The 13,479-nt window shown below is 36.4% G+C and overlaps 1 protein-coding gene across 4 annotated transcripts in view; it reads left to right on the top strand.

The window, feature by feature from the left end:
* Nucleotides 1-12,107, top strand: part of CUL3 (cullin 3) — a 99,800-nt gene extending 87,693 nt beyond the window's left edge. For all 4 annotated transcript variants that reach the window (XM_079924516.1, XM_079924515.1, XM_079924517.1 and 1 more), the window contains 2 exons: nt 5,818-5,963; nt 8,730-12,107. In XM_079924516.1, the coding sequence (XP_079780642.1) occupies nt 5,818-5,963; nt 8,730-8,861 (278 nt within the window). In that variant the 3' untranslated portion in view covers nt 8,862-12,107. The remainder of the gene's footprint in view (nt 1-5,817; nt 5,964-8,729) is intronic.
* The last annotated feature ends 1,372 nt before the right edge of the window (nt 12,108-13,479 follow it).

Below are 13,479 nucleotides of genomic sequence, written 5' to 3'. Positions count from 1 at the left end.
AACATGATATATTTCTCCATCTGTTTATGTCATCTTTGATTTCTTTCATCAGTGTTTTATAGTTTTCTGAGTACAAGTCTTTTGCCTCCTTAGGCAGGTTTATTCCTAGGTATTTTATTCTTTTTGTTGCAGTGGCAAATGGGAGTGTTTCCTTTATTTCTCTTTCTGATTTTTCATTGTTGGTGTAGAGGAATGCCAGAGATTTCTGTGCATTAATTTTGTATCCTGCAACCTTACCAAATTCATTGATTAGTTCTAGTAGTTTTCTGGTGGCATCTTTAGGATTTTCTACATATAATATCATGTCATTGGCAAACAGTGACAGTTTTACTTCTTCTTTTCCAATTTGTATTCCTTTTATTTCTTTTTCTTCTCTGATTGCTATGGCTAGGACTTCCAAAACTATGTTGAATAATAGTGGCGAGAGTGAACATCCTTGTCTTGTTCCTGATCTTAGTGGAAATGCTTTCAGTTTTTCATGATTGAGTATGATGCTTGCTGTGGGTTTGTCATATATGGCCTTGATTATGTTGAGGTAGGTACCCTCTATGCTCATTTTCTGGAGTTTTTATCATAAATGGGTGTTGAATTTTGTCAGAAGCTTTTTCTGCATCTATTGAGATGATCATATGGTTCTTATTCCTTAATTTGCTAATGTGGTGTATCACATTGATAGATTGCATATATTGAAGAATCCTTGCATCCCTGGGATAATTCCCAGGGATAATTCCCAATCATTGATCATGGTGTATGGTCCTTTTAATGTGCTTTTCGATTCTGTTTGCTAGTATTTTCTTGAGGTTTTTTCCGTCTATGTTCATCAGTGATATTGGTCTATAATTTTCTTTTTTTGTGATATCTTTTTCTGGTTTTGGTATCAGGATGATGGTGGCTTTGTAGAATAAATTTGGGAGTGTTTCTCCCTGTGTAGTTTTTTGGAAGAGTTTGAGAAGGATGGGTGTTAGCACTTCTCTAAATGTTTGATAGAATTCGCCTGTGAAGCCATCTGGTCCTGGACTTCTGTTTGTTGGAAGATTTTTAATTATGGTTTCAATTTCATTACTTGTGATACATCTGTTTATATTTTCTAATTCTTTCTGGTTCAGTCTTGGAAAATTGTACCTTTCCAAGAATTTGACCATTTCTTCGTGGTTGTCCATTTTATTGGCATATAGTTGTTGGTAGTAGTCTCTTATAATTCTTTGTATTTCTGCAGTGTCAGTTGTGATTTCTCCTCTTTCATTTCTAATTTTATTGATTTGTGTCCTCTCCCCTTTTTTTTGATGAGTTTGGCTAAAGGTTTATCAATTTTGTTTATCTTCTCAATGAACCAGCTTTTACTTTTATTGATCTTTGCTGTTGTTTTCTTTGTTTGTATTTCATTTATTTCTGCTTTGATCTTTATGATTTCTTTCCTTCTACTGATTTTAGGTTTTCTTTGTTCTTCTTTCTCTGGTTGTTTTAAGTGTAGGGTTAGATTGTTTATTTGAGATTTTTCTTGTTTCTTGAGGTGAGATTCTATTGCTATAAACTTCCCTCTTAGAACTGCTTTTGCTGAATCCCATAGATTTTGGGGTCGTCGTGTTTTCATTGTCATTTGTTTTAGGTATTTTTTGATCTCCTTTTTGATTTCTTCAATCTCTTGGTTGTATAGTAGAGCACTGTTTAGTCTCCATGTATTTGTTTTTTACAGGTTTTTTCCTGTAATTGATTTCTAGTCTCATAGCATTGTGGTCAGAAAAGATGCTTGATACAATTTCAATATTCTTAAGTTTTTCAAGGCTTGATTTGTGACCCAAGATGTGATCTATCCTGGAGAGTGTTCCATGTGCACTTGAGAAGAAAGTGTATTCTGTCACTTTTGGGTAGAATGTTCTATAAATATCAATTAGATCTATCTGGTCTCTTGTGTCATTTAAAGGTTGTGTTTCCTTATTTATTCTCTGTTTGGATGATCTGTCCATTGGTGTAAGTGGGGTGTTAAAGTCCCCTACTATTATTGTGTTTCTGTCAGTTTCTCCTTTCATGGTTGTTAGCATTTGCCTTATGTATTGAGGTGCTGCTGTGTTGGTGCCTAAACATTTATAATTGTTGTATCTTCTTCTTGGATTGATCCTGTGATCATTATATAGTGTCCCTCCTTATCTCTTGTAACAGTGTTTATTTTAAAGTCTATTTTATCTGATACGAGTATTGCTACTTCAGCTTTCTTTCCATTTGCATGGAATATCTTTTTTCCATCCCTTCAGTTTCAGTCTGTATGTGTCCGTAGGTCTGAAATGGGTCTCTTCTAGACAGCATATATATGAGACTTGTTTTTGTATCCATTCAGCAAGTCTGTGTCTTTTGGTTGGAGCATTTAATCCATTCACGTTGAAGGTAATAATCAATATGTATGTTCCTATTACCATTTTCTTAATTGTTTGGGTTTGTCTTTGTGGGTCTTTTTCTTCTCTTGTGTTTCCCCCTTAGCAAAGTTTCTTGAGCGTTTGTTGTAAAGCTGGTTTGGTGGTGATGAATTCTCTTAGCTTTTGCTTGTCTGAAAAGCTTTTGACTTCTCCACTGAATCTTTTTTTTTTTTTGGTGGTACGTGGGCCTCTCACTGTTGTGGCTTCTCCCATTGTGGAGCACAGGCTCCGGACGCGCAGGCCCAGGGGCCATCGCCCACAGGCCCAGCCGCTCCACGGCATGTGGGATCCTCCCGGACTGGGACACAAACCCGCGTCCCCTGCATCGGCAGGCGGACTCGCAACCACTGTGCCACCAGGGAAGCCCTCTCCATCGAATCTTAATGACCTCCTTGCTGGGTAGAGTAATCTTGGTTGTAGGTTTTTCTCTTTCATCACTTTAAGTGTATCCTGCCACTCCCTTCTGGCCTGCAGAGTTTCCACTGAAAAATCAGCTGATAACCTTATGGGGATTCTTTTGTATGTCATTTCTTGTTTTTTCCCTTGCTGCTTTTAATAGTTTTTCTTTGAATTTAATTTTTTTTACTTTGATGATTACGTGTCTTGGTGTGTTTTTCCTCCGGTTTATCCTGTATGGGACTCTGTGCTTCCTGGACTTGGGTGACTATTTCCTTTCCTGTGTTAGGGAAGTTTTCAATTATAATCTCTTCAAATATTTTCTCAGACCCTTTCTTTTTCTTTTCTTCTTCTGGGACCCCTCTAATTCGAATATTGGTGAGTTTCGTGTTGTCCCAGAGGTCTCCGAGATTGTCTTCAATTCTTTTCATTCTTTTTTCTTTATTCTGCTCCTCGGCAGTTACTTCCACCATTTTGACTTCCAGCTCACTGATTTGTTCTTCTGCCTCAGTTATTCTGTAATTGTTTCCTTCTAGTGTAATTTTCATTTCAGTTATTATGTTCATCTCTGTTCTTTAGTTCTTCTAGATCTTTGTTAAACATTTCTTGTATGTTCTCAATCTGTACCTTCATTCTATTTCTGAGATTCTGGATCATCTTTACTGTCATTATTCTGAATTCTTTTTCAGGTAGGTTGCCTATTTCCTCTTAATTTATTTGGCCCATTAGGTTTTTACCTTACTCCTTCATCCGTGACATGTTTTTTGCTCTTTTTTTTTTTTTTTTTTTAATGAGGGGATTGTGTTCCTACCTTACTGGTTTGTCCTGAGGCTTCCAGCACTGGAGTTTGTAGGCTTATTGGGTAGAGCTGGGTCTTCATGCTGAGCTGAGGACCTCTGTGGTCCTCACTCTGATGAATATTCCCTGGGGTCTGAGGTTCTCTGTCGGTCCAGTGGTGAGATAAAAGGAAAAGGGATAGGGGCCTTGGCTGTGGAGGGGTTGCTTAAGCAAGAGCGAGGTTTGGGTGGTGGACAGGGCCTATGCTCAGGACCCACAGGGCTGGAAAAGGCCCTGGGGGCTGTGGGGGGTGGAGCTTAGGCTCAAGGAACAGAAGGGGCCCAGGCTTGCCCCCCACACCTGGTCTCAGAGGGCAGGGGACCTCACCTAGGGGCTCAGCAGGCTTCCTGGGCTCAAGTGGTGGGGCAAATGCCCTCCTCTCCTCTCCTGCGCCTCTGGTCTGGGAGGGCCCCTCCTGATCTCCTGGGCTTCCCTCCTGTGCCCCCAAGGACCTACGTGGCCTGGAGGGGACTTTGGGGGGCAAGGGACTGGCCTGGGAACTCAGCAGGCTCCTTTCCCACTCTTCCTGGTGAGTCCCTCCTGCCCGTGTCTTCTGACCTACCCGGCCTCAGGGGTGCCGATCCTGTCTGGCCTCCACTTCTCCTCCCTCCCCCCCACTCACCCTGTGTCCTACCGGTTCACTTTGCAGTTCCTCCCGTCTCCTTGGGCATGAGAGTCCCCCACCAGCAGCCGGCAGGTGCCCTAGTTGTGGGGAGACGCTAACTCCGCATCTTTCCACACCGCCGTCTTGACTCCGCCTCCTTTCCTACATCATTTTAACTTAATTTGCCAGCGTTATAACACTTCCCACTTAAATACTTGAGCATATACCTATCTCAGAATTAAGATTTTACCACATAATTGTATTACTGTATCACACCCCAAAAAATTAATTCCAAACATCTATATATCACCCATATTTACATGTCCACAGTTATCTCAAAAATGCCTTTCATATCTTATTTTTTGGATCCAGGATTCAGTCAAGGGTTCCACATTACATTGATTTTAATGTTTCTTTAGTTCTATTCAATCTAATCCAGTGCCTCTATCTTTTTTTTCCCCTTATGACATTGAATTTTTGAAGAAAAGCATTTTTCTTCTTTAGTTGAGCATTTTATTCTAATTTTACTCTTTTTTATTAAGGTATTGATTAACTTGGGAGAAGATACTGAAGCAGAATTCTTAACCAAGGGATTCTAATTAGAAACAGCTAAATGAATATGCACACCAAAATGATCTTCTAAATTGTACAGTCTGCTATCTCCTGGTTGTGCCCAGGCCTAAGTCAGCAATGTTGCATATGGTTCTTTGTAATTTTACAATTTCTCCCTCCAGAAACTTCACATCTATCTCCTATTGATGACCAAATAAACAAAAAAAAATCTTTCTCTGCTGCTTCAATTAGAGCAAAGTTATAAGAGAAAGGGACTTTTATACTTATTTCTTTAGCAGTTGCCTTGAAGACTATAGGGAATAACAGTAAAACTTCTAAAGAGTGGAATATAGTTTGCATTAGTCATATTGAGATTATGACATTTAATAATTACCAAGATACATGTTAAGAAATTGTTGAATAATTGATGAGAGGTACAAAAGAATTGTTACGGAGTTAAGTGACATTCTAGTGGTACTTTAAATTTTTTATTTAGTTAACTAAATCTTGGCAATACCTGTTCTTTCCTCCTCTTAAAGTCCCCACATTTCTTCTGTTTGAGGTACTTTTGGTGAGGTTTAACTTGGAGTCATGGTGGTAAAATACTAGTTAACCTCTGGAAGTTACAAGCAATGAAAACTATTTACTGATAATTTTACTGCTAAATATATCCAGCTAGTGTTTTTCTTCTAGGAAAGGAGTCACTGAATTCTATAAAAATAAAATTGGTTTTATTATCTCTGTAAAATTAAACTCTTAATATTTAAAAAGAATAATATAGAATTGAAGAATTTTTATATCACTGCTTGTTAATTATTTAAATATTTATTAAAGTAAACGTTGAATTAGGCACTTTTTGAGTGTTTAATTAATAAGTATATGTGTGGTGTATATTCAGAGGTTGACATTGATTTCTCTCTTGATAATAGTAAATTATATTAAGTTTGCTTACAAACATTTTTCCTTACTTTCGAAATTTACATCATAATCACATGGTAAATGTCTTTATTTCTCTTTTAGTTGCTGCCAAACAAGGTGAATCTGACCCAGAAAGGAAAGAAACAAGGCAGAAAGTAGATGATGACAGAAAACATGAGATAGAAGCTGCTATAGTGCGGATAATGAAATCTAGGAAGAAGATGCAGCACAATGTGTTAGTAGCAGAGGTGAGGACACTTCCAGACTGGATTAATGTAGAAAAGACAAAATTACTTTAACTATTTAAATTTAGGAAAGTACTGTATTCAGCTAATTTAAAATACAGTCTTAAAATTAGAAAACCGTAGTCAAATAACACATTATTAAAAGCATGGTACTTGCTTGATAGTTAAACATAGCAATGCATCAAAATATGTGCACACTTTAAGAACTAATATGTTTGTAATGAAGATAATAATAGAATATTGTCACATGAAGAATAAAGAAAAAGCTTTTCACCGCTATTTAGTACTTTGATGTAAAACAAACTACCTATACTTCTAAAAATTAATGGCTTATTTATTGAGTAAAAGTTAGGAAACTAAGGAGGGGAAGACCATTGTGAAGCCATTGGAATAGTGAGGAACAAGGTGGATTAGGGCTGAATAAAGTATTGGTTGAAGATAGAGAGCTGAATGAAGACACATAGGAAGTGAAATTGACAGCATTTATTGACTGATCGTGGGAAATGAGAGGGAGGAGTGGAGGACGACTCTGAGGCCCTTGCTTGCTTGGCCAGGTAGAGGCTGGTTTCTTTAACTGAAAAGGGAGGGGCAGTGTGCTGCTGTGTTCCACGGGTCAGCTAATACCACTTTTTATAAGTTGACTTCGTATCACATGGCAGAGGAAGAGAATTATAGGTGAGTGGTCAGTCAGTAATTTTAAAAATCATTAAAAAACCAAAACAAGTAAACCTTTAAGACATGTTGGCAATTAGGTGACTGGTTAGTTTTCCTGTTTTCATTGGACTGGTAAGAATAGACATTTGATGGCAGTTCCTTGAGAAGTAAATGGAGGTGAAACCACCAAGTGAGTGGTTTCTCCTTTGAGGTGTTGGCTCGTGGGAAGGGCACAGAGAGCAATACTAGAGGATTAAGTGTTTAGTTGAGGGCTTCTGGGTACTGTTTTTCTAGATGAGAAGACATTGAGTTATATTTATATTCTAAGGATAAGAAGAGATGCTTAAAAACAAAAGGGAAGAAAAATGAGATGAGGGGTTACTTGATGTACTCAAGTCTAGAAAAAGAAAAGCGAGAGGGTTGTATAGAGAACACAGGTAGGTGGTAGATGTGTTAACAGGGATGCTACCAAATACCTTTCCCGAGAACCCAGGGCTGGGTGCAGGGGTGGTTGGAATGAAGCATGGAAACAAGCATGGACAAATGGATAAATGGATAAATGTAAGGTTGTGGGAGTTTGAGGAATTTCAAACTGAAATGGCCTCTTTTCTTATGTAAAACAGGATGTGAGGTTATGGTGCTTGAGAACTTGCTGACCTTGAATGCTGTAAATTTGTGTTATCAGCCTAAACCAGAGATTGGCAACCTTTTTTTAAATGGCCAGTTGCAGCATGAAAGCACCCGTAGATAACAAGTGAGTGTGCTGTGTTCCAGGAGGGATTACAACAGGCAGCGGGCTGTATTTGCCTGTGGACCCCAGGTCTACACAAAAGGTGTAAAAACGACAACTTTACTCAAAGAACCGAGTAGTGGATTTCGGGTGATGTAGTAAATGTAGAATAGGTGCTTATGGAACAGAACCAAAGGAGTCAGGGAGTTGAAGGTACTGTTGGGGGTGCAGCTCAGGTGATCTTTTATGAAGGAAAGAGGTGAGGTCAGACAAAGAAGTTATTGATAGCTTAGAAGAAAGGGCCAGAGGATTGACTGAGGGTCTCAAGTGGGTTGAGAACAAATTTGTTGATACTGGAGTGATAATATTAGAAGAGTGATGGATTTTAGTTGGGGAGTGAAGTGCTGACGTTTCCAATTTTGAAGAGTTAATAATCCATTGCAGCCTTCGAAATGAACTGATCCAACACGAGTAAAAGAGAAAGAAGCTGGCTTATGGCTAGATGAGTGATCTGCAAGATCACTAACTGGATTAGTGAGAAAAGCATGGGCTTCAGGGGCAGGAGGATGTAGATTCTCATCTCTTCTGGCTCTATTTACTACTTGTTCATATCATTTTTCCTTTCTGGCTTATTTTCCTCATTTGTAAAACGAGACAACCTACTTTGCAGGGTTAAGAGCATTAAATAAATAAATATAAACAAAACTGACTGATACATAGTGCATAGTCAGATTTCGGCTACTGCTGTAGTTCCTGTTGTATTATTACCGATGTCACAATACCTAGAATCCCGACAGCTGTTGGAGAAAAGAATACCAACAGTAGCACTTAACTATGGACTGGGCATTATTCTAAAGCATCACATCTGTTAACTCATTTAATATACATAACAACTTCATGAGGTTAAGTAACTTTCCCAAGGGCCCAGAGCTAGTAAGTCGTAGAGCTGGGATTTGAATCCAGGCAAGTCTGAGTCCCGAGTTTGTGCTTTTAAACACATTATGCTACCCAAATTCTGTGAATTGGGAGAGTAACCCAGAAGTCATTAGATTATAGCTTCAAAATGGGTTAAACTATACGGTGGTATAAATTCATACTAGTATATTTCAACTAATTCGTCTATTAATCCACTTTAGCATTCACATTCTGATGTGAGGAGGTATGTTCTAGCCATACATTACATTTTCAAATAGAATCCTTTTTAATTTTCTGTATTTTTAATGTTCATAATCAAATTAGTAAAGTTTGAGCTGAGTCTTAAAATGACGTATCAGTTCTACTCAAAAATAAGAATTTTTGTGTGTTTATATAGAAATGTTTTTTGTTTTTGTTTTTTAATTTTCTGGTAGGAATTAGTGTTGTTTTTTTTTAACCTTCTCTTTTAGGTAACTCAGCAGTTGAAGGCTCGATTCTTACCAAGTCCAGTTGTTATTAAAAAACGTATCGAAGGACTCATTGAGAGAGAATATTTGGCACGAACACCTGAGGATCGCAAAGTATACACATATGTAGCATAAAATGCATTCAGAAACTTGATTTATTATTGGACTGTACTCTTCGCATGGACTGGGAAGTTCTTTTAAATCATTAAATATTAAGACGACCATCTCTTCTATTAAATTACAGTACATGTTTTAGACCATTCAGATCAAGCCTTTACTCCCTTTGAGAGTTTTCAACATCAGTTGATTGAGCTTCAGGCTTTACAACGTTTATCCCTGTAGAGATCATCTTTACAGTTCCTCGGGAAAATGTGAATGTGCCGCGTTTTGTTTTCAATACTGTACGAAAACAGGAAAAAATAAAACAAAATTTAGAAAATACAGCTCATTAAAATAAAATTGTTGGATTTCATTTCCCCAGGTCTTCAGTGTTCATGTAAATGTGTTTTTGTAGTGTTGCTTAGCACTTTGCGCATTGTATAAGTTGGGTAACAAAAATGGTAAAGGAAATGACACAATTCCCATCTCGCTCTGCTTAAGGCATTTCTTTAGCTCGTCTTGTTTAATTTAAAGGTTTGATAAATATACAGAGACCCAAGCATAAAATTTGAGCATGCTTTATTCTACCACTTGCACTTACTAATCTAATAGCCTAATGACCAGGAACCTTTGTTTTGGGCTCAGTATACACCCTGGTTTGATTTTTCCCTACTGTAATTTGAGATGTCGCAAATTCTTACAATGATTAGGTTTTGTTCTGCATTATCTCTAGAGAAAGAAAATATTTTAGTATGTATAAATTGTACAATAATTTTTTGCTGTTGTACTCACTGCTAATAGTGGATTGTATAGGGCAGTGTTTTTATTTCATTTTATTGTAGACAAAAATAAATGAATTTAGTATACACATACTCACTAATTCAGGTGTGTCAGAGCACAAAGTTGGCAGCTGGTTGTATTTAATTCAGCCCCTCTGAAAAGCACATACAGTCTACACTTTGTTTCTAAATATCTTAGGTTCACCCTCTCTTAAATATATATTTTGGTGAAGCTGGGATGCACTGTTAATTTTCTGTTTCAAAATGCATTCTAAAGATGCAATAAATACGATTACCTTAATATTTTTTAATAAGATCTTTAGTTCTTGCAGCTGCGTTTTGGAAAGTGATTAAGCAATATTTTTCAAACCTGATGATTCTTGGATCATTCTTAGCTGTTGTCCTCCAAAGAGTCATCGTTTCATGTTTTCAAAAGATGTGCTTTGTGCTGAAGATTCATGTCAGTTATCCTGTGCTTCCAACTTTCACCAATATTTTTTACCTGATTGATCTGCCGAGGATTATAGTTTGCTTTATTTTAACTTCAGAGTATTTTTATCTTCAGTTTTATTTAATTTTGTTTTCATAAGACAATGTTTCAGATATGTAATTGGGGCAAACCACTATAGATTTCTGTTGATAGAAAAATGACATGTTACTAATAAGTTCAAGTAACCAACTGACTATGATACTGTTGATACATTTATTAGAATGTATGTCTCAGAAGATGGTATCTGTTTTAAATTTATGGTCAAGTTACAACTGAATTCTAATATGGATTAAAAACTCCACATAAATATTTTTCCCCATGCGTCTTGGGTTATAATTTTCCTTTAACTTGCAAATATGCTCTTCCTACATTTAATTTTGTCTCCATCTGTCCTGTAGAATTATAAGTCTTACGCTCTTAATCTCTATGTTTTCCACTTTTACATGATGCAATTAAGATACAAATGAAAACTATCATGAACATTATTCTCAGGATACTTTCACCATACTTGAGTGATAGTAGGTCAGGTGTAACAAGGAAAGCCAAAGGGTTTCCCTTTCTGATTTTACACAATTGGAATTTCTTTAATGACAGGGTGTTTACCTACAGGAAAATACTGGTTCTTTCACATTTCATAATTTTTTTATTAACTTGACAATCTGACTGTTCTGTTTCCCAAAGTGTTGTATATATCATTTAATTGGTATATATATAACACTTTGGGAAATAGAACACTCAGATTGTCAAGTAAATAAATATGAAAGATGTAAAAACTTCCATTTGAAGTCTAAATGAGACATTAAAACAAAAATTTAAGTGCTGGTTTGAACTATTAAAAATCAGTCAAGTTAAATTTATGTCATTGTCTCAAGTGTGGATGTACAAATCACATTTAGAATTCAGAGACATACTTGTTAGTTTTGGAGAACAGGTTTGATATTTATGCTTCTAAATGCTTGTAAATGTATTAAAACATTTCTGAATTGCAGTTGTATGGTGGGCGAAGGCAACCATTTGCATTCAGTTGCATTTCAGTCAATTGCAGTTGAGTCGAGTGGTCGCAGAATGATGCTGCATTGAAAAAGAAAATTGGATCACCTAACATGTTTTATATGTTTTAGCGCATTTAGTGCATTTTATTTTAGCTCGTTAAGCTCGTAGTGATACATTTTGACCTTGCTTTCTTTTCAGCAAGAGATCATTCATGCCGTTTTTCTTCATTTTTTAATGTCTTAATCTCAAAAGAATAATGCATCCTAACCATTCATTTAATCCTGTTGATGTGAATAGATTTTGGTGATTTGCTTGAAGAATTTTAAGGAGGATGGATGCATAGTTTTCCAACTGCAAAAATGATGTACTCTTTGTTCACTTGTTAAATTGTAATTCTCTGCTATCATTTTTGAATTCAGGACAGTGTTTATTTTGAATTGTTATATAGTTATATTATTTAAAGATTGAAAATTCATTGCAGTTAGGGAACACACAGCCTCACAAAATAAACTGTGGTTGTGATTGCAAGGTTCTTTATGTCAATGAGTTTTAAAAGGGGATGGGAAGGGGTGCATGTCTTGCTGAAGGATGTGTTAGAATCACGTGTGTAGCACTGTAAATATAGACATGTACCACCCCCAAACTCCAAGATGCTAGTACACTTTCTTGACAAAGAACTTGTCATAGTGAAGCACTGTTGATGTTCCATCCCTCAGTGTGTATGTTGGGTAGCAAGAAAGGCTTAGGTGGCAACTAAGTGATCTTACAATTATGCCTCCATCCCTAGGAGACTAGTTGGCATGATCTCAGGCCTCTAAATATTTAGTTCCTAATTTTGGAAAATAACTGCAGTGTGTTAAATCCAGATAATGCTGAGGTTTTTTTTTTTTGTTTACAGTTTTAAATACTCATTTTGAATAAGTATTAGAGGGTTATATCTTTGCCTGCCTACTGTAACTTAAGACTCAGTTTTTATAGCCTTGTTTTTCACATGGTATCTGATGAATACTATTAGATTGTTTCAGTCTGGGGAGGAAAGCTGTCACCTATCAAAATTGTAGATCGTGTATTTTATATGGTGCATATAGTCAGTCAATAAGTGTTTTGTACTCTTGATAAGAATGTTAAAACATTTCAGGTTAGCAAAATAACATTTATATTCCCAAAAGCAGAAACATTAGAAATGTTAAACAGTAACAACATACGTACTTATTATCATGTGCCAGACACTATTTCTGAGTGCTTTTTATATGTGTTTCATTTAGTCATCACATGGGCTCTGTGAGATGAGAACTGTTAATTATACCAGCGTTGCCCAAGGTTGCTACTAGGAAATGGCAGAGCCAGGAGCTGGACCTAGGTTTGATCATATGTCTGGCTCCTAGCTTATCTTCCATATTGCAGGTTGGCATCATTTTCTATTTATAAATTTATCATTTAGTTTGTATCTCATTCACATGAAAAAGAACTTATGGCAAGCTAAAGTTAAAGATAATACACAAAGCATCTCAATATGGAACGTGAAGCATCTCAGTATGGAACTTAAGACAATTTTATTGCCTTTATACTACTTGCTGATCACAGTTTTTAGTAGGAAGGGATACAGGGAAGGTAAAGGCCGCTATTCTGGAGTCTTAGTGAATGTCTTACATACTTTAATGGGTAACATGGAGAGATGCTTTATTTAAATTCAAATCTGGGGTTTTAAGAAACATTTTACTTACTGCATGCCTTTTCTATACCACATTATTTAGCCAGAAGTAAGAGAAGACCTAAGAATGACTGAATTTAACAAGTAATGATACAGAGATTGGTCATGAAGCTAACTTAGGGAAACATGAATAGCTAGAATTAACTTGAAAGCCCATTTAGTAATTTCAGAAATAGCAAATTTGTAAATGGGTCATTTAAGTGATTTGATCCTTAGTATTAGGGTCTAAGGTGAACCTCCAGTAAGCCATGCCAAGATAACTGTGTGTGAGGAGCTCAAAGTAATCTTAGGAACATTTTAGTCACAATGAAATTGTCGAAGTTCAGTATTCAGGTAAAGTACAGTTCAAATAATACACGAAACTTTAGGACTTTTTGCAGTGTGGGAAAAATAAATTCTAAGTCTTAAAATTCTTTCTGCAGTTGTGATTCTTGAATAAATGCCTCAACACAATGTCTGGCATGTGGTGGGTGTAGGCACTCAGTAAATCTCAGATGAATGTGCTTAACGATCACGAAGTGATTTGGAAGAAAGTCTTAAAAAAATTGAACTTCATAAATTAAAATTTGTACTGCATTATCAGGAGTATGACAGTATTCATGGAGTAAGGATTATATTTTTTTTTACTTTTGTAAATGGAAATCACTTGATGTTTGGTTTTTAACTAGGTAAAAAGTGGGA

The sequence above is a fragment of the Stenella coeruleoalba genome, assembly GCF_951394435.1.
Source record: "Stenella coeruleoalba genome assembly, chromosome: 6".
Classification (NCBI taxonomy): Eukaryota; Metazoa; Chordata; class Mammalia; order Artiodactyla; family Delphinidae; genus Stenella; species Stenella coeruleoalba.
The sequence above is the reverse complement of the archived record's forward strand: the minus strand, read 5'-3'. Positions and strand labels throughout refer to the sequence as shown.